Source organism: Paramormyrops kingsleyae, chromosome 7 (genome assembly GCF_048594095.1).
Source record: "Paramormyrops kingsleyae isolate MSU_618 chromosome 7, PKINGS_0.4, whole genome shotgun sequence".
Classification (NCBI taxonomy): Eukaryota; Metazoa; Chordata; class Actinopteri; order Osteoglossiformes; family Mormyridae; genus Paramormyrops; species Paramormyrops kingsleyae.
The window spans coordinates 7,675,031-7,700,708 of NC_132803.1; the positions used below are offsets into that span (position 1 = coordinate 7,675,031).

At 38.2% G+C, this 25,678-nt stretch overlaps 1 protein-coding gene across 4 annotated transcripts in view; it reads right to left on the reverse strand.

Annotated features, from left to right (window-relative positions):
* Positions 1–2,272: 2,272 nt before the first annotated feature.
* The window catches only part of mbd2 (methyl-CpG binding domain protein 2), a 39,172-nt gene continuing 15,766 nt past the window's right edge, over positions 2,273–25,678 (reverse strand). For 2 of the 4 annotated variants that reach the window (XM_023811628.2, XM_023811629.2), the window contains exons 3-7: positions 24,051–24,210; positions 17,727–17,864; positions 5,456–5,546; positions 5,186–5,363; positions 2,273–4,498 (exon numbers count right to left, since the gene is read on the reverse strand). In XM_023811628.2, the coding sequence (XP_023667396.1) occupies positions 4,393–4,498; positions 5,186–5,363; positions 5,456–5,546; positions 17,727–17,864; positions 24,051–24,210 (673 nt within the window). In that variant the 3' untranslated portion in view covers positions 2,273–4,392. The remainder of the gene's footprint in view (positions 4,499–5,185; positions 5,364–5,455; positions 5,547–17,726; positions 17,865–24,050; positions 24,211–25,678) is intronic. The other 2 variants (XM_023811630.2, XM_023811631.2) reach the window with 2 other exon arrangements.

Sequence of the window (25,678 nt, forward strand, 5' to 3'; positions counted from 1 at the left end):
TGCCTCACTGGTACTTGGGGGGGGAAAAAAAGCATAAAACAAATCTTAATGGTATTAAAGAACTGCTATTTTATTTATAAGGCAAATTGGAAAGTCAAATTGAACAATAGGCCTATATTAATTTAACACCTTAAATATATGTATAAAAAACACATTTAAATAAATTCACATAAAACCTAACCCAGCTACAATAATTGTACACTGACACCTTAAATATGGAAATATAAATAAATACAAAACACCTTTACATAACGATTTTCCAGTGTGGAAATCCTTTCGAATGAAATACAGTCACACTTTAGACCAGGGGTGACAAACTGCAGTCCTGTGGGGCCGCAGCCCTGTTTAGCTTAGCTTTCCCTGTTCCACCACAAATGATTCAGCTCCAGAGCTGTGTGATAATTAGCACAAGGAGTTGAATCTGGTGTGTTAAATGAGGGGAAACCCAAAAATGTGCAGGGCTCCGGCCCCCCAGGACGGGAGTCTGACATTTTTGCTTTAGACCATTAAGCATTTTAATCATGTTTAAGCTACTAGCTAATGGGCGACGTTCTATCCAGGATTCATCACGTTCATCACCTCCTGAAGGAGAGGAATGTTAAGCGAACTAATATCTGTAGCATTAGAAGGTGTGTTAGTATCCTCAGAGGGTGAAGGAGCTTTGTATTTAGCCTTCCTAGAATCTGTTTTTTGTCACATCGAAGCTATTTTGCTAATAACTAAGAAAGACTCCACTATTAAATTATTCCCCAGTCAAAAAAATGTTAAACAGTGAGCCAAAGTTGTTTAAATTAAGGTACTTTTTCTGGAGTACATGAATGCATGTCTAACTTCCCCCAACACTTTTCTGTACAGGTACACACAAGTGAAAAATGGTGCTTGCTCTCCCGAGTATATGTTTGAGATGGTGACATATGTAGTCAAATGACCGAAGCAACTGAAGTTTTGGATGAACTGCATCCGATTTAATCAAAGGACCACTTTAATCAATCAATAGCTTTTCGGTAGATATGTCCAAACAACTGGTGATGCCTGTCTTCTGTAGAACTGCAAACTCTACACAGCAAAAACGCAGCAAATAATTAGTCGTAAATAACAATCATGAATGCTTTGTAATGTAGCTAGCTAATGAAAAAGAATGTTTTGACTCATGTTCACTTAAAAACCAGTACTTGAGTTAGCATTAGCCTACACATTTTTATCTGAAAACATTATTTAACAAACTTAAAAATGTTTCATGCCTGTCGTCATGTGTGTATTCGCCATCTGTTATAATTATTTTATCATTCTCCCCTGATCTCTCTCATCTTTAGCTTCTTTTGCTGAGTATTCACCCTCATTGCATCCCCTAAATGCCAGCTCCCGTCGACCCAAGAATTAAATCACATATATGAACCTTTTCAGAATCTCGTAGCTTTACCTCACTGTATCATTGTGTTTGGCTATTTGGAGATACACTCCTTTGTCGATCAAACAATCATGACTAAGGCTGCCATGTTCGAGTCTAAGAAGTTAGGGAGGACACTTCCGCACTCCCAGATTCGACCACGGTGAAATTTACAGGGAGAAGGGGGGGGGGGTCATATCCCATATTGGTTGGAAATGGGAGACACCATTTTATTGTCCAATATGGGGTGATGCTACAGTATATGGGACAGGTACAAACTCTAATCCTCACATTTAAGAAAACGGTGAATGGCATGAATACACTGACATGTTCCTTTTGCACAAAAAACATAAAAATTTATGTTCCTATATATAGTATATGCACAGGATTAGCTACAATCAAGAAGAACAGTATTTACAAATAAAAGTATTTTTAACTGTTGGCTTTTAAAATATACCTATTCCTTGTCCACAAAACAACAAAGAATATCAGTGAACAGATGACTATCTTGTCTGACGACTGTTTTGAATGGTTAAACATGGTTAATTCCTATCCCTTTCAGACCAACTCAGACACATACATGCACACATATCTACGGAGTGGAGAACGTAGCTTGCCATCCGAGTACACGGTAAAGCCATTTAGCCAGCAATGCTGGAGCAGTTTGTGTGATACATTTCATCGAATGAAAACACGGCAGTCTAAAGAAAATATTACAAAACTACCAACACACACAAAAAAGTTAGATTCCCTAAAGTCCACGGGATACAAAAAGCCCCTAAAAGTCAAAGGTGGGAGCACAGCACTGGACCAAGCTACAATTGTCACAAGTTAAGATATAATTGGATTTATGGGAACTGTATGGAGGACACAAGCACAAACAGGTTATGTACAAAAATGACCAAAAATAATTTATTTATTGGAGATATACAACTGCAGCATGTATTTTGTGAAATGAGTAGTTAAAATGGAAATTATTTGAGTTTATCTTTGGATAAAGAAGCTTAATGACAATAATAGCATAATCAGGGCAGAGCAGAGTGACTTGTTCATATACTGTAAAATTAGATACAGAGGAATTGAAAAATATGATGTAAAATTGAAAGACTGTGAATAGAGGCAAACGATGGATTAAGACAAAACAATTCCTTTGGTTCAGCAGTATAGAACATAACATTTTCCTCACTTTAAATAATAATAATAATAATGATAATAATAATGCATTCTATACATTATCATTTATTTACTCCAAACTGATTCAGGAATTTGCTGATAAGTAAAATTTTAATTACATAAGCAGTTTTCCATACATATAAATTCTTATAAACCCTGAAATAGACAATTCCCTTACAACTGTTGAAATCAACAATAAAAACAATTAGCAATACAAATCCAGCAGATTGCAAGTTGACCTGAAATTCAAATAGTGCTGCTCAATATATGGCTCTATGAAAAATCTTAATTCAAAACAAGCATTGTTCTGAGATTTTATATATGCATATATACATATGTATATGTATGTGTGTGTGTGTATGTGTGTGTGGTTTCAATGATAATCAATGTTCAATGATAAGATGTCAAACTACATGGGTCCATTGAGCTTTAAGGAGACTGATGATCCCTCAATGTTCCCTTCAGTGATTTTTGAAACAGAGTCCAATGTCAAAGTCTATATTTCTGTAAACAGAACGAAAATAAGGGCACATTTAGTAACTGAAACAATAGAATACACCAAGGCTAATAATACTACACATGCTGATATACAAAAATTCTTTAGAACAATGCCAATTTTGGGTTTTCATAGATTCCATTTTTTTGTTGACAATGTGGGCAGTGGTGGCTTGATGGTTAGGGTAGCGCACTTATAATTGAAAGATTGCTGGTTTGAATCCCCGACCAGCAAGGCACCACTGAGGTACCCTGAGCAAGGTACCGCCCCCAAGCACTGCTCCCCGGGCGCCGAATTAGCTGCCCCCTGCTATGTCACATATGGGTTAAATGCAGAGTACACATTTCGTTGTGGTATGTCAACAACGATCACTAAAAATGACAGGTAAATATGTTATTAAAACTATTTCAATAGATATAAATTTTACAATACAATTCATCATTGTGTTACAAAATAGCAGTACACAAAGGCAATGTAACTGTGCAAACTCCTAAAGTCTGTATTGGTCAGTTGTGCCTAATCAGTGTGAGCAGGGCTGAATGAAAAATTGGCCCTGGACTTTGAGGTCCCCCACAATAAACATGGCCGAACGGCCAGCCAATCCAGAAATTGCCTAGTATGCCAGATGGTCAGTCTAGCCTCATATTGTATGTTTGACAACTGTACATACAGGAAAATATTAATTCCCCAATAAATCCCAAAAATTCCCTTGCAAAGGTTCCTCCACTAAAAAAATCCCAGAGTCTGTATCCTTAATACAAAGTATGCAGTATACTAGGGAGTATACAATAGTAAGGAACAAGATTATTAAAAGCTATTAAAATTTTATATAGCACATTATGTTTTGAGGCAATTGAACCATGTAATATATTAGATTAAATAAAATTCCTACAATTGACAACACACTTCATGGCAAAGGCAGATCATCCAAAGGTCTCTGCAAAGTGCACTTTCAGCATGAACGTACTGAACTTGCTGTTTGTCTCCATGTCTGCAACATGTAATCTTTCAGCAACATCTGCATCATTCAAAAGGTTATGACAGCCATCAAGTAAAATGGATCATTTATATGTATACAAGGTCAGGGAGATGAATGCAACATTCTGAGAATTAAATTTCTTTTAATATTATAGGCTGTCTCTTTATTGACAAACTCCCCTTTACTTTGGAATTGGGATTCATATATAAACCAGAATCATATTTAGAATATGTTCACTGATGACATTCCAGCATTGTGAGCACTACAGTACTAGGTTCTGTCTTTGGAGTACAGTAGGTATGTTCCCTAGACTGGGCCCTCTTTACCTCATCCAATATTTATTTTTTTGTCTGTCCTCTATATATCAGTGTCCCTGGTCGATTCAGCAGCCCGCGCCAAACCATCTACCATCAGTGCTTCTTCTAAGCTCTTCCGTGCCCGATGGACCTTCAGTTCCTGTTCCCTATCAAGAGAATGGAAAACAGTTGAACCTTGGAACCATTCCATGGAGTAATGAGCCATAAAATGTAAGGGAGATAAATTAGTTTTGCCTTTAATTCACTAATAATAATAAATATAATAATAATAATAAACCTCTGTATATTTTATCAGCACATTATTTGTTTAATTAATCCATTCACATATGACACTTTTATTTCACAGCAGGCATGTTCGTTAGGAAATTGAAAGACTAAGAAAACTAAGCAGTATTAGTCCTCTCATAGCAATAATGGGAAAACTAGCAGTTACAATTTCCATCCAGATTGTCTATGGAATTAAATGGAAATTTATTACACTCAATAGTATATCACATAGGCAAGATACAACCATCATATACTACACACAAAAAACAAGTGGGACTTTTTCCTTTATATATAAAAAAGTAATCTGACAAACCCATACTTTACATAGAAATTAAAAAAATATATATATGATGTACTACTCAATGAACGAATTAGAGAAAACCAGCCTTTTTACAGTTTTTTTTTAACTACACTGTTATTAGACAATTAACTAAATTTTAAAGGAAACTATTAATATCTATTTTTGTCCTGTACGTCCTCTAATGCAGACTCCATATGATGAAGGAGAGTTTATTTTTAACATCTCCATCAACTTACTCATACTAGTATGAGTAGCATGTTCTTACCGAATGTCTTCATCTGTAACAACAAAAGCTTTGCAGAGTGGCTGTGACGTGTTGAGCCAGACGGCTGGGTTCTTCTCCGCTGCAGCTGATGTTTGACCAGTTATGGGGGTTGAACTCATGTGAAGAGCACTGGCAATGGCTGACAGTAAAGTTTCATCTGTTGTAGCTGGTCCAACACCTGAAAAATTCAAGTTCCAGGTCATTACCACGGGTTCTTTCATCAGTGAAATGAAATTTTAAAAATGCTAACTTAAATAAAGCAGGTATTACTTTGTAAACCTTTAGGAAGCTCCATGGTTCTCAGAACCTCTTCCGTTACATCTGATGACCTCAAACCTTTTAATCGCTTCTCCCAAAAAAGCTGCAAAGAGAAAAAAGTTTGGTCATTCGGAGAGTAGAAAATTAACACCACTTGTCCTCTCACCACTTTGAGTTTTTACAGTCCCAATTTTGCACACAGTAAATAAACTATAAGTTTAAAATTTGCAATAATAAAGAAAATTTTATGATATTTATAGCCAACTGAATGCGGCCAGGGGACACAGGAAATGTGTGGGGGGGAGGTGAATGTTTTAATTTGAATTCATTCATCACCTAATATATAAAGCTTTGTATTTCATATAATATACAGTGCATTCAGAAAGTATTCAGACCCCTTTCAATTTTTAACCATTTGTCACATTATACCTTCATGCTAAAATTATGCAAATTCATTTTTGATCCCCATGAATCTACACTCAGTACCCCATAATGACAGCACAAACACAGAATTATAGATGTTTTTGCAAATTTATTAAAAAATAAAAACTGAAATATCAAATGGATGTAAGTATTCAGACCCTTTGCTGTGACACTGACATATTTAACTCAGGTGTCGTCCATTTCTTTTGATCATCTTTGAGATGGTTTTACGCCTTGATTGGAGTCCAGCTGTGTTAAATGAAATTGATTGGACATGATTTGGAAAGGCACACACCTATTTATAAAAGGCCTTACAGCTCACAGTGCATATCAGAGCACAAACTAAGCCATGAGGTCGAAGGAACTGCCTGAAGAGCTCAGAGACAAGATTGTGGCAAAGCACAGATCTGGAAAAGGCTACAAAGAAATTCTGCTGCAGTTAATGTTCCCAAGAACACAGTGGCCTCCATAATCCTTAAATGGAAGAAGTTTGGGGCAACCAGGATTCTTCCTCGAGCTGGTTGCCCGGCCAAACTGAGCAATCGGGGGAGAAGAGCCTTGGTGCGAGAGGTAACCAAGAACCCAAAGATCACTCTGGCCGAGCTCCAGAGATCCTGAGTGGAAATGGGAGAAAGTTCCAGAAGGACAACCTTCACTGCAGCCTTTCACCAACCTGGGCTTTATGACAGAGTGGCCCAGCGGAAGCCTCTCCTCAGTGCAAGACACATAGAAGCCCTCATAGAGTTTGCAAAGAAAACACCTAAAGGACTCCCAGGCTGTGAGAAATAAGATTCTCTGGTCTGATGAAACCAAGATTAAACTCTGGCCTTAATTCTAAGCGGTATGTGTGGAGGAAACCAGGCCCTGCTCATCACCTGGCCAATACCACAGTGAAGCATGGAGGTGGTAGCATCATGCTGTGGGGGTGTTTTGCAGTTGCAGGGACTGGGCTACTGGTAGAAATGGCAATTTCGAATCATCGAAACATTCGAAACAAGCAAATGTTTCGAAACGGTTCAAAAAGTTTCGAAACACTAGTTGTGCACAGCCTGCTGGCAAAAACCGGAACTGCAGCTATACCAAATACGGCAGAATAAAAACTTATTGCTGCAAGTTTCGAATGTAACGAAGCTCGAACTGTCAAAAATGTGCATAATACAATATAATTTCTTTTTGATTATTTTTACATTCTGTCATAGGTATCCTATATCTGCAATTAGCGTGTGATAACTTTTTGCCAACCGTAATTCAACTAGTACGAATCATAAAAACGTTAGATTATTAATGTCTCTCGTGTATGGTCGCGAAACCTCTCTTGCACTAATATCAGAAGCAGAGAAGAGAATGTTAGCAATATTATGAACAAGTCTGCACGTCCACTTCCGTGGCCTCTATAATGGAGCATATTTTAGCCACCGGCTCATTCCACCATGCTGTGCTAAAAATGCTACCGGGGATTATCGCTGCCCGAAGCCGTCAGACAACTGGTGACCGACATCACACTTTCTCCAGACGTTACACTCCCCATCCATAGCCATAATACGCCAGGAAGCATCCTGTCTTGTTATAATACAATCCGGTGCCTTGTGTTCTAACTGCACATAATTTATTTGCAGATTATTATTCTCATCTTTAAATATTCACGTTTAGTCGATCTCACATTCTGCTCCTCAAGATTTTACATCCATTTGTGTACTATGTACTTTTAAAATCCGCTGCAGTATGTTTACTTTGCTCACACCATGTGTACAGTCTTCGTGCCTTGTCTGTTTGGCATTATCTGCATTATTTGCATGTTTGTATGCACCAGAATTTCCCCCAGTCAATACAGTCAATCAAAACCTAAATTGGGTCTTATACCATTTATAGAGATTATTTGTTCCCATGGCTGTGTATTGTTAAAACATAATTTCTGTATTTACATACCATCCGAGTATTGAGTGTGCATAGTAATTAATTAGCTACTGAGGTTAGAATACTCATCCTATCTAGGTTTGTGTATGTTCAGCAGGTTATAGGAATGGTTTAGTTTTAATTAATTTATATAGAATAGAACAGTGCAAAAGCGCAGTTTCAGACAACAGTCTTGGTCTATGTTAGCAATGTTAATATATGTATATGTAATCTATGTGTCTATGCTACTCTAGCTTTTTGATTTATATGTCTAACTGAATCTAAGCAAAACCTTGATATTGCTCCTCCTGGGTATACTTATAAAACTAAATCCAGTCTGAAATAGTTTAGTTCAGTTCAGTTCAGTTCAACTTTATTCGTACCCAAAGGTAAATTTGCTTTGCAGTAAAGTGAGTCACAAAAATAACACTATAACACAATCACATAACCATAATTCCACATTCCACATAAAAGACTAATACCTCATTCACTTATTTAGGAGGCTTATAGCAATAGGGATGAAGCTGTTCTTAAAACATTTAGTTTTACATTGAGGCACTCTATATCTTCGTCCTGACTGAAGCAGCTGGAACTCATAGTGTAGTGGATGAGAAGCATCTTTTACTATAGAGCCAGACAGACTCTGTAGAGATGGTGGTGTTGCTGTTCTCTTTGATTGCAAACCAGATATCACAAAGATTAGGATACAAATTCAACACATTTGAATTTATGGTCTTTAATGTAACTAGCATAGCGATAAGCAACACTTACATATATCACTGAGTTGATTGTTTATAAGCCTCCTGACCCTTACAGTGACTTCATAAAGGAATTCACGGATTTCTTAAAAAGCCTGAACATTCTTGTAGATAAAGTTTTTATTGTTGGATTTTAATATTCATATGGAAAATGATACTGATCCTCTCAGGAAAGCCTTCATCTCCATATTTGATTCTGTTGGTTTTACAGAGAATGTAGGGTTTACTCATCTGTTTAATCACACTCTAGATTTGGTTCTTAGTTGTGGTATTTTCATGGAACGTGTGTAAATGTTCCCACTAAACTCTGCTAATTCTGACCATGCAATGGTGACATTTGAGATTCAGACAAAGACGGCTCCTCAGCGCTACTCCAGTCATTTGATCGGCCCTTCCACTGCTGCAGCTCTTGTCTACACTTCCACACATTTTACACACATTAGATGAGGCCACTACTGAGGCTGAACTGGGAATTGTGTTCTAAAGGGTTGAGCAGGCATCTGGTTGCAGTCTTGACTGTGTTGCTCCATTAAAACGAAAACCACTTAGCAACAAGAAACACGCACCTTAGCATACAGACCAAACAAGCATACAGAGCTTAAGCAAGACACATAGAAGCTCAAATGAAAGTGGTGAATCACTAGGCTAATGTTCCAGATTACCTGGAAAGAAAATGTCTCAAGATATATACATGCCCTATCTAGGGCCAGGTCCACGTACCCCCCAGTCCAACAGAAAATAAGAACAATCCCAAATTCCTATTTGTCGCTTTCACATCTGACAAATAATCATGCATCATTGTTCTCGCTGGTTCCAGTGACCCTTTACAGTAATGACTTTATTAAATTTTGACCAAAGAACAATATTAGACTATTTAGTGTGTTAAATTGGCTGCTCGTAAAATTCTGACATCCGGCTCAACTACGTCTGATAAAATAAAGAGGTATTTGAATTACTCTGTCTGATAGGTAAATTTGATCTACTAAAATTAATATCTTCAATAAAACCTACAACCTGTTTGTTAGATAACATACCTGTATAATGTTGTTTTAAAAGGCTGCACCACTCATAAGTAGCACACTACTTGATATGATGAACATCATTAAGTTTGGGGAACGTCCCAAAGTCACACAAGGTTGCTGTTGTCAGACGTGTCCTTAAGAAACCAAGCCTGGATCCCACTGATATGGCTAATTACAGACCCATTTCTATCCATCCATTTATTTCCAAAATCTTAGAAAAAGTGGCTGGTAGTCAGAAAAAACAACATTAATTAAATGTTCCAGTCAGGATTTAGGCCAAATCATGAATGACTTGCTTAAGGCTACTGATGATGGTACCACACCCCTGTTGGTTCTTCTGGATCTAAGCGCAGTGTTTGATACTGTTGACCATGGCATTTTATTGGCAAGACTAGAGCCTTTGGCTGGTATTAAAGGACAACAATGGGTCTGGGGGCCGCTTATATCTACTCTCAGCAGTAACCGAGCCACACCCGACCCGTTACAGTGAACTGACAGTTTTCCACTGCAAGGTATGCGAGCCGTACCAGAGCCGTCACCATCAGCTATCAAAGACTGAGGGATGCTTGGCTGAAGTTAGGAGCTGTGTGGCCAGTTACTTCCTTCTGTTAAATCCTGAAAAAACAGAGGCGTTACTACTGTGCCCTATGGCATCCCAGGGTGTTGCTGATATCAATGTATGCACAGTAGTTAAACAAACTCCGGTTGGTGCAGAATGCTGCAGCAAGTGGCCTAACATGGACTAGGAAACGTGTGCATATCAGTCCTGTACTGGCCTCACTCCTCTGGCTCCCAGTTAGGTCTCGTATCGACTACAAGGTACTACTGCTTACCTATAAGGCACTGAATGGTCTAGCACCAGAGTATATTAGCAGTTAACTCGTTTTATATAACCCCCTTCGTTTGCTTCACTGTAAAGGAGGGGCTACCTGGTGGTGCCTAGAGTGGAACCATCATCATTTGGCTGCAGAGGACTCCAGTGTTATTAAATAGTCTACCAGCAAACATCTGAGATTCACAATCACTGCTGATATTTAAGTCAAGGCTAAAAAGTCATTTGTTTAGTGTAGCATGTGGTGACAAAGCTGATAGGTCGTTCTCATCCCTGGCTGGGGTTACAGTCTGTGAAGCAGAGGTGGTTGGAGATCAGTGTCATTGATTGTGGATGAACTGGGTGTCCAGTGCATCTTTGCATCTCCCATGTGTTGTTTGAGTGCTGGTGCTCAGGGATTCCTCATGCCTCCCCCCCCCCTCCCCTCCTGCCTGGTTAAGCTGCCAGTTCATTAAACCTGCCGGAGCCTCCCCATCTCCATACCACACTACACAATACCTTATATAATATCTGTCATACAGTGTTATTAATGCCCTGTTCAGCTCTCTGTCTTGGAGCTCCTGCCACCCAACTTGACTACACACCATCTGCCCTCCCCTGCTTGCTGCTGGACCACCCCCCCCCCTCCATCCCACCAAAGAAAGCAGCTTCTTCACCTGCCTGTCCTGACATTAGCTGAACCTTCCACATTTATACCTGGACTATACACAATTTTATTTTATAAAATGGGACTTTACTATTTCGGACTTCCTTTTCCATCTTGGGAGGTTGGGCTCCTGCTTTGAGTCTGGTTCCTCCCAAGGTTTCTTCCTACTAGGACACTTTTCTTTGCTACTGCCACCTCTGGCTTGCTCTCTGCGGGCACTGGGAAGGGACAATGTAAAAGTGCTTTGAGACAATGTAATATTGTGAAAATGCACTATATAAATAAATTTGGGTTGACCTGAATTGAATTGAATAATGAAGAATAATAACTCACCAATTGCCGACAGTTTACAGTGTGACATTTCTAGACTAGCTAGTGCCAAATGGTAACGTGGCCACGCAGATCACGCCACCCTCGGCTGACTGATTACACCACAAGACAGGATTTAGATTAAGTGCATTTTCAGTGTATATTTAGCAGGGACGTAATGGTTCATAAAATTCATGGTTCAGTAAAAACCTCGGTTTTGGGGTCACGGTTTGGTGCAATGTTGGGAGAGCAGGGAAAACAGAATTTGCTTTGAAATTATTTATTAATAAAACTGCAAACACCAACACAATCAGGAACATTTGCAATCCAATGGCAATGAGTCTGTCGTCATATCTGAATAACAAAACCTAAGGGATGCCTTTTTGCACATTGTAAAAACAATTATGTTAAACAAATAAATAAACATCTACAATATCATAACAACAATAATTAACTAAATCACGTGTTCTTTACTACAGAGTATGGCCACAAATCTGTAGTGATAAACACTCCTAAAGCCTATAGTTATTATCCAGTACCATCAGATATAAATGGTAAAAGCGCCTTTATTACCATGGGGGTACTAATTTGCAGAGGCTGTTGCTGACTTGCTCCGGATGAACACACATTCAGATCATGTTGTCTCAAATGAGTCAGCATGTTTGCTCGTGATTTCAGCAACATCAGAGTTTGGTACAACAGAGCTGACACAGTCTTGGTCTTATCAACTACTCTCTCTCCAGTGCCCATGTACTTCATTGCGAAACCAAAATGTTCTTAAACTGCCAATTATGACTGACTGTAAGCAGCCATAATCAACTCACAACCACAATTAGCACCATTTTTAATATTTTCCATATCAAACACCTACTTGTGAATGTAGGTATCACCCTTGTCAATAAATGTATTCATTCATTTCATTGTGTATACTGAACTGAAAGAGGTACCGAACTAATGCGTACTATTACAGCCCTAATATTTAGTCAAAACAACAAATTCAGATTAAATGTACCTACACACATTCAATGCAAAAATATTTAGAACTCATTACTATCATCTAGATAAGCTTCTATTTAGTGGGACCCCTTAGCAGGCAGGACCCAGGGCAGCCGCACTGCCGGCAGGACCCAGGGCAGCCCCACTGCCGGAAGGACCCAGGGTAGCTTGTACCGCCCTTATGACAGCTCCATCCAGAAACCGTGGCTGGACAAAAACCATTCATGATGCTCTGAATGGAGGCACCACTGCCTACATGTCTGTTACAAAGCTGCTTCATATAAGCTGCATGTAACTGAGTGCTGTAAAAATTGTCAACATCCCCATCTGTGCTGCTGCTAGTATTAACCCAATAGTGGCTGTTAATAAAGAGAGTAACTTTCATTTTAAGAGATCTTTCATCTCTTTTATTAAAATGGCTCAAACACTGGCCACAATACATTGTTTTGCCCTCTCTATGTGCATCTGCTGCACTGAAAACATTCTCTGCTCTTTAGGATTCTGGATTTTGTAATATGGACCATCTATGTCACCCCCCCCCCCAAATAAGACATTTGTTTATTGGAATGTTATCTTTTTAATACACTATTGTAATGTGAATGCCTGTGGTCGCTTTTTAATCATGATATGGTTAACTTCTTATATGTTCTTATGAAATAACATTGTTTTTCTTTATAAAGATAAGATTTGGTATTCCAAAAAATAGTTGCCTATAAGTGCTGTGTTATTAAAGATACTAAATGACACCCTACTTATTATTGTTGTGGGGACTGCAATTTACTGACCTTTGGGGCACAGTATCAGACTGGTTTACCTCTTAGAATTAGAATTTGGTGATCAGTGGTAATTGTCAACACACCATAGCACACAGTGCACAACAACGAAATGTGACCTCTGCATTTGACCCATATGTGACTTTCGTGACATAGCAGGGGGCAGCTAATTCAGCGCCCGGGGAGCAGTGCTTGGGGACGGTACCTTGCTCAGGGTACCTCAGTGGTGACTTGCTGGTGGGGGATTCGAACCTGCAATCTTTCAATTACAAGTGCGCTACCCTAACCATCAAGCCACCACTGCCCATCTGTTACATCTGTAGCCAGTGAACCTTCCCTGTAAATACTGGAAATTTTCATTCCTCCAATTACATCTGGAATTCCTCAGCGGTCCATTCTGGGCCCTAACATGTTTCCATTGGTATGCTGATGAAGCTCAGATGTACCTACTCTTAAAACCCCATGCCCACTACATGATGAACTTATTTGCCTGTTTGAAAAACAAAGGTCTGAATGGCTCAAAATGTTCTTCTACTAAATGAGAATACGACAGAAATTATTTTATTCTGACCATCAAATCGCATTGATTCCGTTTCTCGGAGCCTGGGTCAACTCTCCCCCTATGCAAAATGGCATGCCACTGATCTTGGTGTAAGCAATCTTAGATTCGATCAGCACATCAATCCTGTAGTAAAATCTATCATCTCAGAAATATTTTAAATCATTTCTATTTCCTACAGGGCCTGATGAAAGTCATCCATGTTCTGATCTCATCCTATTAAAATTACAGTAATTCTCTTTACACAGGAGTCAGTAAGTCATCCGTGTCATGCCTGCAGTTATTTTAGAATGCTGCAGCAAGGGTTTGGCCAGGACAAAAGAGGCACTGTCTTACACTGGTTTGCACTCCAATACAGGATCCAGTTTAAAATTCTGCTAAATTGTTTGTAAAGCATTAAACAGGCTGGTCCCTTCCTATGTCACTGATTTGCTCCATCACTACAGAAGCCCAACTAAAGTAGAAAGGTGACCATTACTTTTGCAGCACATGCACCTAGGGGTCCCATCAGGCACTTAAGTCAAAAAAAGCACTTTAAAAGTTACGTGCTTTTGAGTTAAGTATATTCTCCCCTCATTAGCAGGTTCATGTCCACCATTAACATTAATCCAAAGGCGTGGCCATGCAACAAATATAATTAATTCAAGCAAGAAGGAGGTTTCACCCCCAACAATTATGGCAACAAGTAAAACATGGAAAATGGGCCATTCCATTTATATTTTGTGAACCTAACTGAAATACCCAGAAATCTTATTTTGAAAATAAATGAAAGCACGGCGGTAACCTACTATGCTTATATTTGGTCACTCACGAACATGAGAATCCTTTAACAAAAATGAAATATTACAGTGAAATACAGTGATTGAATCTTGCACAGGGCAAATGACATTACCTTAACTTATTTGGGTACGATAAAATTTTATGTATAGCTCTGATTTAATGATCCCTCAACCATTTTCCCCAAATAGGCACTACTGATGCAGTTTCAAAATCAAATAACACAAAACTAGATAAAATTATTTTAAACTTTCAGTTTTTTCAAACGCATAATAGACAATTAGTATAAGATGTATGATCCTTTCTTCAATTGTTTTGTACTGCCAATTGTTTTACTTCACAATGTATTACTATCAAAGGCAAAATCGACATTTTAGACAATAATATAATGTGAGCCTGCTGTCAGAATAATTTTAAAATTATAGAAAACTGATATGTTATGGTAATGACTTCATGAGAATGACCTATATTGTGTTTAAACATTAATTCATATACTTCAGCTTTTTCCCCCTCTTCATTAAGAAGAATTCTGTAAACAAGCCAATAGATATGGAGCAAATATTAGTATTATTAGTAGCATGGACTGAACTGAACTAAATATCCACTAAATTTGGTGTTTCTACACCTTACAGGTCTCTGCTGCTCATACCGTTTCAATACAGAATAATTATAAATAATAATAATAATAATAACAGAAGAAGAATGATGATAACTGCAAGCAGTGACTGAGGGGTTCAAAGATTGAAACTTCATCAGTGTTAAACATCACAATGTAATAACTTCACAAATTGTAACTGCACATAATTTAATAATGTAATAAAAACTCAATATGTAATAACCTGCCAATAATGTAATAAAAATGATAAATGCATAATGTATTAACTTATTTCATATAATGTAATATGTTACTACATTATGTGCAAGTTATTACATTATGAACTTAGTGGAAACTTACAAATGTTATATATTGACACAAAATTGCCTGCTTTAAGCTCCAGTATGTACAGTTTTTACATACCATGATTCCCATCCATCCCAACTAACACATCATGACCTGCATGATCGGCATTTCACTTCTCCCCTATGTTTATAAGCAGTCACCATTCAAATATAAACCACATACAATTGTATATTGTTCCTTTATGTGGATTGTAGGTGTTCTGTGTACTGAAATATAGCACCCATAAGATCCAAGTAGAGAAAAAAAACACAACTTATAACTTTCAAACACAAACGGTTTGAAAGTTATAACCAAATTTGGCCTGAAGATGGCGCTACAGGGATGGATTAACCCCAAATTTGATACCTGGATACTATGGCCTATCCTCTATCAATGTGCCAAATTTCATAAAAATCTACCAAGGGTTACTATGGGCTGCCAGAAACTCCCATGGTAGACAGTATAATATCAATGAAAAATGTTAATCATTATAATAGCAAGAAGAAAAGCAATAGGGAAAAGCATTTATTTATTTTTTATTTTTTCTGTATTTATTTTATCTTCTAAAGATCAATTCTTTTTATGACATACTTGCTGAAAGATCGGAGAAATGTATACTATATAAAAAGGTTTTGGTAGAAAATGACAATATATAGTATAGTATTGTTTAATTAGAAATTGGCAATAAATAGACTTTTATGTGATCGTTCTTGCTAGCAGGTTAGGGGAGCCCAAGTATTTTTTGCGAATTTTCACAATTGCAAGCATCATCCACCCCTAACCCTTGCAAATATTAATGTAATAATGTAATATTCACACTCTGCACTTACTGGTGGTATCTGCAATCAGTGTAGATTACAATTAGCCACCAGGCTGCACACACTGTATAGTGGCGTAAACCACAAATACTATTTTGGCCAGTTTCACGGACTAACCCCTGTACATGCCACATCTGAACAAAAATCAACTTTTGCAGTCTTTAAATGTGTAATAATTATAAAAAGTTTTGTTCTGTAACGTTCTGCTTTCTGAATACCTCAGTATTGCATTTGACCATGTAGAGGCGCATGACAATACAGCACTCCAGTGCCCGAAGTGAAAAATGCAATTAAATGGTGACAGAATGAATGTACGGCCTGTTTACATATGACACACCTGTATTTCATTATTTCTCTGGCCAAATTGCATAAGTAAAATCCAGACTTCAGTGGATAGGAGAATACACTTACTGTAAGTGAAAAAAATTATTTTATTTTTTTTTACTTAAGTGCATGAGAGAATCGATCTCAATTTATTTAGGCTTTTACTTACTGAGGCAGTATGCTAATCATGCAGCAGCTAGTTAATAGCAAATAAAATTAGCAGAATAATTTATATAACTCCAAAAATATACAGGGGCTGGACAATGAAAATGAAACACCTAGTTTTATACCAGGTGCACCTTTAATTCTGTAGCAAAGTGGGCAGCTCTGGTTTTATGTTTTTTGGATACAATCCAGATTAATACCCGGACATCCTCTTGCATTCACTGTTACTCCTGTTGGATATGGTCCGTCCTTTGTGGTGGTTTGACATTACTCTGGATACTGTGGCTCTTAATACAGCACAATGATTTGCTGTCCTGGTCATAGATGCGCCAGCGGGACACTAACAATTTTTCCTCTTTTGCACTCTAATATGTCTCCCAGTATGTTGTTTGAAGGGACTCATTATGTTGCGATATTTTACAGCTGTGCTATTGCTCAGCTAACCTTCACACTCTGCACTTACTGGTGGTATCTGCAATCAGTGTAGATTCAAATTAGCCACCAGGCTGCACATATAGTGGCGTAAACCACAAATACTATTTTGGCCAGTGTCATGGTCCAACCCCTGTACATGCCACATCTGAACAAAAATCAACTTTTGCAGTCTTTAAACTGTGCTTTAGCGTTTTCAGAATCTTGGTTTAGGTTTCCTCTTAAAAGATGCAATGAGGTATAATGTAATATAATATAAAAACATATACATCTTAAAACAATGGAGTGATAAAACTGAACCCCAGAGTTGATACTTATAAAAGTATTTCACGTAGTGTTTCCCCACCACTGTTAAATGGGACCTTAGACTGCAGTTCCAATTTATGACATCATTACCGAGGATAGTCTGCAAAATTCTTTATACCTTGTGCAATGACAATAAAGGCATGCATTCATTCATTCATTCAGTCATTCATCTATCCCCCTTTCTGATGACAATATAAATTTAGCTTCTGCTCCTGAAGAACAAAGATTCAACGTAAAAATAATAATTGAATGTCACGTCATTGTGATGAAGAACAAGCAGAGACAAGCCTTTGATGAAGACACAGCAAACCTGTCTGGGCTGTTCTGAGGATCTCTGCGGGTCGCTCTTCACTTTGTTGCTGGGATGGTTGACTACTTTGGTGACCGGCTGTTTAAAAATAGACGCTGTTTGTCTGATTGGAAGGGAAGTGTTCAAGTCAGGTTTTCCCTGGATGGGGCAGAAACGAGAGACGCTATGAGTAAAGCAGCAGCAGAAATGGCATCCCGTTTTAGTTGGAGCAAAAAAATAAATAAAGACAGCCCAAGTCATTATAACACAACATCATGTTGTCACATTACATCCTTCCCAACTATAAATCAAATTTTTACCACAACTGATACCAAGGAATGCCTCCCTAAGTAGCTTTCTAATACTTTGTAGCTATAGCAAGTTCCCAGCGTGAAACACTACAGAAAGATTTCCCATCAAATCCAAACTGCATTTACCATGGTGCATGGAGGCATAATGGAAAAAGGAATGACAATGAAAAGGGAACATTTTGTACTTCCAAGTTTATCAGCAAATTACTAATTATAATTACCAGAAACATGGTTAAATTTAGGAGTAAAAACAGACTAGAGACTACAATGAAATACTATACTTATAGAAAGACATTTCCAGTACTGTCATCATGTGGAGGAATCAATTTTCCAGTTTAAAAAAATAATCATTATTTCATCAACTGCTTGTAACGTAACAAATGCAGTAAAATGACATGCAGCCGTGAAAAAAATTAAGAGACCACAGCACAATTTTTTGTTTCACTCAACTTATGGGTGTGCATCTGTGAATAATACATATTTTTTTGCAAACAACTACAGCCTGGTTCTTCTCTATTTCTCATTAATGAAGGGCTTCTTCCTTGCTTTATGGGACTTCAGTCCTGCTTCTAGGAGCCTGATATCAACTGTCCTAGCAGTGCACTTCACACCTACACTTAATGTTGCCCATTCCTTTTGAAGGTCACTTGATGTCATCCTCTGATTCATGAGAAACTGTCGTATAAGTTAACAGTCACCTCTGGCATTAGAACGTCACTTCCACCCTTTATCTGACTGGTTTCTGGTTGTTCCCAGTGTCTCCTGCTTCACCTTATTCTTGTGCACTGCTGGCTTAGAAATTTTGAACCTGGAAGCAACCTGCTGCTCAGTGTAGCCTCTGCCAGCAGAACCAGTGAACCAGGATTGAAAAATGTAGTTGTTTAAAAATATTTGTTCTGCTTCAAATAGCCAGATTTAGGATATTTATACATGTAAGAAAAAATATTTAATAATAATCAGTTTCGTATTATGAAAAGGCATTTTAAATCTCACACAAAACATTATAGGCAATTGACAGACACCAATTGACCTAAGCATGCTTTGGGACTGTAGGAGGAAAATGCAGCATCAGACTGACACTACTACAAACATCAGGGAAGCGTGTTAGCATCTCCACCAAAATATTATAAGATAAACTCATCTGGAAGTACAAGAGGGGGAAATAATCTCAGATTACCCTCTTCAGTTCCAACGGGAAATTATTTCCTTGCACACAGGTGGTGTAGTGGTGCAATGGTTAGCACTGTGCCTCTCTGGCTCCATGTGGGTGGAGTTTGCTTGTTCTCCCGTTCAATCAGCACAGGAAGTAAGCCATTCAGTCCCATTGATATCTCAAATGACATCAGACCCACCCATGTACATGCTTATAGTGTACAGCCCACCTAACTGAATTTGGGGAATTTCTCACTGACTCAGTTATTAACTTGGGGAATATTCTAATACTTGCCACTTGCAATATGCATGCGGACACAGAGACTGATGCTTTCGGCAAAAGTTTCCTGTCCCTCCCGGACTCTGTTGGATGTCACCTGCATGTAACGGGACCAAGGCGTGTGCACAATCATACACTATAGTTGATTATTGCTCACAGAGTTCATGTTCATCATGCATCTGACTGTCCATTGAATAATTCCCTCTCTTTCGTGATTCAGCCAACATCTTTGACTATGGCGATTATTATTACACGTCACCTAAATTGGCTACAATTAATTAATGCAAGAAGTAATGTGAACTTCACCTCTAGTACAAAATGTCAACAAAATCAAACTACTTTAATACAGTGGTTAGTCAGGTTTTGGATGAAACAGCTCCTTTGAAAAATAAAGGAGTCTGGTGGTTTTGACTGTTCAATGATCACACACATTCTTAAAGGCGTGCCACAGATTAGCGCGCAAATGGAAATCCACGGGGTTAGAGATGTTCAAGTTGGCACCGTCTGACAGCCCACAACAATACAAGCATGTCCTTTATTGTGCTTGTTCAGTCTATTACTGTCCCCTTATCGATCACAATAGAAATAACCTTCGCTACCTTTTTTAAGACAATAGCTTACCTAACAAATAAAGATGAACCTGCGCTACCAAGTAATATTGGTAGTGAACATTTTCTTCTTTAACAATAAAACTACAAAAATGTTTAAATGGCTCACAAATAACTGATGCAAACAATGTGCACATGCCAATAATGTATTTGAGTTAGTCAATGAACAGGAGTAATAACTAAAGCAAAATAACTAAAGCAAACTAAACACTAATAACTAAAGCAAAATCAACTGCCTGTTCAAAGGACCCAATTCCCACTCAACTTCATAAAGAATCCCAGGGAGTTCTGACAAGACCTATACCTGGCATAATCAATGTATCTGTCTTCAGGCGATGTACCTGACTAATTTAGGGTGTACTCACTCTAGGCGATCCGTACCATGCTCAAGCATGTTTGACCCCCAAAGTCCAGTTCATTTGACTAGTGTGATTGCTCTCTGCCGTGCCTGGGCATGGTACGCTGAATCATATCTGGGCTCGCTTTCAGAGGTGGGTCCGGGCACAGTTCAGTTGCACTCAGCCACATCACGCATCTAGCATGATCGCTAACTCTGCCCGAACAAGGAATTCAGCAAGGAAGTCGCCCATGATGCGACTGGCCATTTAACAAACATGGCGGCAAAGGGATCACTTTGGTCTATGGCAGAGGTGCAGTATCGGCACCAATCCATATCTATCAGATGGATCAGGTATCAGCCGCATGTGACAGATTCATGTCCGATACATACTTATTTAGTCCTCAGCAGTCTGTAATAAGATAGCTTCTATTTCTTGTTAAATTTGCACAATCGCATAACAGGTTTTTCCCCCATTTTAGATGTGTTTTTTGCAGCATTCAAGCTGAACGCTAATGCTGACTCTCAGTTTTTTCTAACATTCAGTGGGTGCGAGCGCAGTGACTTCTGCCTGCTGTGACATCATGTGCATACCCTTTGAGTTAGGAGGAGCGCAAGAACACCAGATAAAAGGTTGATGATCTGGAAGTATGTTATGCTTGAAACAACTAGTAGCACAGTGATTTGCAATCTCTGTGACAAAGTTTTGAGAGGTGGGAATAGTGTTTAGTGGAAAAACCCACTAAACCAAGTGCATGCAATTGGGCGACAACACAAATAATATAAAAAAATGAACAGATGATTTGGGAGTCGCTGGCTTGGGCTGTTCTGCACACTCGCTACAGCTTGTGATACAGGAAGGGCTGCTGTCGCAACAAAGTGTAAGCGACGCTGTAGCCAGTGGGAGAAAAATCGTGGGCCATTCTAAGCTTTCGCCACTTGCATATACTCTCTTGGAAGATATACAAATTGAACTGCAAATGCCTCAAAACACTTAACAGAAGATGGACAAATGAGGTGGAACGATATGTTATGTATGATTCTAGTAGCCTAATTAACAAAGCTTTTTTGGTATATTTTTTTTTCCATTTTTATTTGCCAGTTTAAATAAGGAGCTTTGGTATCAGATCAGTACTCATATCCGCAGATGTCCTCTGTTCAGGTATCGGGATCGTGTCGGCACTGATACAATTGGATCGGTGCACCTCTAATGATAATGCTACAGTAAAAGAGCTTTTGTATCAGAATCTGTATTGTTATTGGCGGTTGTGTAACAGATCGGATTGGAACAGATAAAATGTGGATCAGCCCATCCCTAGTTGACAGTGCAACTGTGCTCATGCTTCAGGACTAGCGTGCAGCTTTTGACATTGACCATTCTACTTTATCACATAGACCTGAATTTGATGTTGGGCTGCATGGAATGGTGGTGGTTCAAATCCTATTTGACTAATTTATGTCAAGATGTGCAAGTGTCCAATATCTGCACCCCTTCATCAGTGTCACCGGTCAAATATGGAGTACCACAGGGATGAGCTCTTGGTCCTATATTGTTCTCTCTACATGCAGGTAACATAATGAGAAAACATAATATTATGATTCCTATCCTGATGACATCCAAATATACATTTCAGCTATGCCTAATGACACTTCACGTGTTGTTACTGTAGCTAATTTCTTTAACACTAGAACTGTTGGGATCTCCTTTAACCGCCAGCAGCACATACTCCTGCGTATCACACCTTTTATTTCTGTTAATGGGATATCGCATTAGCATACCGCCATCAAGAAAACGATGGGACAGTCAGTAACGCTCACAGCAGCGGAGTTGCTGTAGCCCCAAAAAAGATGTAAAACCCACAATACAGTCGTGCTTACGTTAAATATTTTAGTGCTCATTCATTTAAGTATTGGTTTTGATAATCCCACGCCAGTAATAAAAAAAAAAAATACATAAATACCAAAAGAACTGATCACTTTAATCACTATTAAAGTTGGGTTAGGGTGGTCGTATTATTATAAAGTTTCCCAGCTCATGTTCGGGATGCAAAATCAGTCTCAGTCTTTAAATTTCAACTGAAGACTTATTAATTAATAATAATAATAATAATAATAATAATAATAATAATTAGTAGTAGTAGTACAGTTATTATTAACAACACTACTACTAATCACGTGTAAGAAATAATAGTACTTACACTAACAAATGTTAAATAACAGAAATACTTATATATATGATTTTATGTGTTCCAAATAATTTTGGTGTTCTTCATATAATCACAATTACCAAATTGGCAAATTTGGAGGGGTGACTGTTCATAAACATGAAATGTTATATAATTTTCAAGCAAATCAGCCTGAACACTATTCACATCACAATGCATTTAAGATAAACTTAGTCAGCCTCATGACACAAACATTAGCAATATACTGTAGTAGAAGCTTGTCTGGCAAAATCAGTGACTTCAGGAAACATTGTTTCCACATACATTGCACAGTTTAAAGGACGTTTATAAAACATGTGCAAAACCCACTTGAACAATTCCTGTAGGAGTGCTACAGGAATCACTGCAAATGAACAATGTTCAAACGCATAAGCCTTCAATAAATGTTTTATTTTACCCCTATGCCATATATGAGAACAGACAACCTTTTAAAAATAGGCCTACATCCAAAAAACATTTATATGATACTCATAAAATCTTTAAAAATACAAGTACTGATTCAAATTATCACCTGAGACACCTTGGGAGACCTAGTGCTCCTCCTGTACCAAACTAAGAATGTTCAATTCCGGAGGATTACAGGTCAAGCTAAGCACCAAGATCTGGATCACCATCCAGACAGAGCCCAATCTCAAGAACATACTGCATTCATGTTAATATATAGAAAATATCTATTCTTTAAAATATAGAATTGAAAATGCTTTAAAATGTGGTCAGTCTCAGACTCTGCATTGTTTTTTTAACCACCTGACATACCAACTAATTAGCTCAGTTGCAACCTCAGTGCTCCCAGAGTGAACAATGCAACCGATTGTAGTATATGGACCTGTTTCTTTAAGTGGATTCACTCCGGTAGTCATTGGTTTATCCTTATTGGTGATCTGCCATGCGCATGGATACTTTTAAGTTGTAACAAGTAAAAAGCGTGAATAATGGTTCACGAGTTCACCTGCCGCAACTGTGTGCGTCTTTTCTTAATATAATGTCGTGCAAATACACGACACCGATCATGTTGTTTCCCATGTCTGCGCACAGCAGTTTATATACAGGGACCACTGTGAGGTAGAAATACCAGCCAGAGTAGTTTGTTATGGTCAGAGTCTATTAGGCATAATAAATGCTTGCATCTAGAAATAATGCCTGAGTCTAGTGTCTTAAACTGCAAAAATAAAAGTTGCAACAATCGTAACTGAAATATTTTTCCCATAAAACCAAACCTAGAGTTTGCTAAAAACGTACCTGTAAAGGCAAGACTGCTAAGCATTAATGAGGAATTGAACCGGCAAACTTCTGATTACGGGCACAGGGGCTAAGCCCACTGAGCCACACACTGCCATATGCAAGAGTGTTTTTTTACATATGCAGCACTCAACAAGAAGGCAGGCCTCTGTGTCCAATGTAACGATACTGAGATAACAGTTCAGCAGTATACCTTGAAAAGATTGAAATTCTCGTTGCGCAGCCGCTGCTTGTTTTTCTGAAGCTTGCTTGGCATCATTTTGCCTGTGCGGAAGTCGAAGCATCCCAGGTCCACCGCGTTGCCTAGGTATCGTGATAGTTGTGGCTTGCTCCTGAATTTCTTTCCTGTGGGGCTAGAAAAGAAAGAAGCTATTGTTATTGCTAGCAACATACCTTCACAGCTCACAAATTAAATAAAATAATAATAAAAAAAAACAAAGTGGCACAATGAAAAGGATTCACAATGGTTTGTTTTTTCATCATCTGCACAATTGCTTTGTTAAACAGGGACTTTAAGGCTCTCTTCATGTATAGCAGGGATGCTATCTAAAAGGCCAAGTTGTGCCCTACTTTTAGCTGTATGCTATTCAGGAAAGTAGCCTTTTAGCTCCATTAAGTGCAATGAATGAAATTAATCACCGGTAAGTTATTTACCTGGTATTAATGCTATTATGAAAGCACACAATTTAGGCAGCTCTGAGCAGGCATATCTCTACCACAGCCTGCACTGTCACAATTACTCAATTACTCAGTTATTTAAAAGCGTCGATTTCAGTTTTCCTTCTCGATTACTCTGCATTATTGCGGAAGCAAGACCGCGCATAGTGGGTAAAGAGCAACAGCCTCAGTTGTGTGGAAGCACTAAACATTAAAAGTGAATGAAGATGCAGTCAGTCAGTACTGCAAAGTAAAACTTAAATTTCACCACAGATACACGTAGAAGGACTGCAATGCAAATATACCTTAAATGAAAACATTTGGGTTTGAGGGACTCACCCAATAATGCAAGGTTACCCACAGAAATGTTCCTTGTAGCCTTGCAGAGTAGTCTAACTTGTCTTTGTTGTGAAAATGACTTAAATTATTCTGCTTAATTTACCTTCTACAATTCCTCTATGCTGCTATAATGAAGATTAGCCCCTTGGCTCAGCCGCATCATCTTACATTATACAGTACATATAATATTTATAACCATGTAATATTTATGATTATTAGGGGTCCAAAGCAGGTAGTCCTTATGGACCACTGTGGATTTTGTTAGGATTTCTCTTTTATTATTATTATTATTATTATTCCCTAAAACGAGATGGGCAGCTTAAACTTTAAGACCGATCAAATTTGGTGGGAAGGTGTCGATTCCTACCCACTACTCAGACCATCCGACCCAAACCAGACAGTCACGGGGGAAGCGGTACAGTGCAGAATTTTACATTTTAGCTTACATCTCCTGACCTGTTAAGTCTAGACTTGACAATCTTTTCCGCAGATACAGTGGGCTGCGCCCTACCTATTTGTTCTCACACAATTTAGCCAAGAAATATTCGGGGTGGAGTTAATTTGCGTAATTTCCAAATCCTTCGTCAGCAAACTTGTCCTTTCAATAAGGCAGAAAATTGTCATAAAAAACTTTTGCATGTCTTCCACATGGCCACTAGCCCAAACTGTATCTTAATCACGCCAGCTTTTAGTAACCCCTCACTTACTAGTATTTATTATCATCATTATTATTATTATTATCATCGTTATTATTATCATCGTTATTATTATTATTATTATCATCGTTATTATTATCATCGTTATTATTATCATCGTTATTATTAT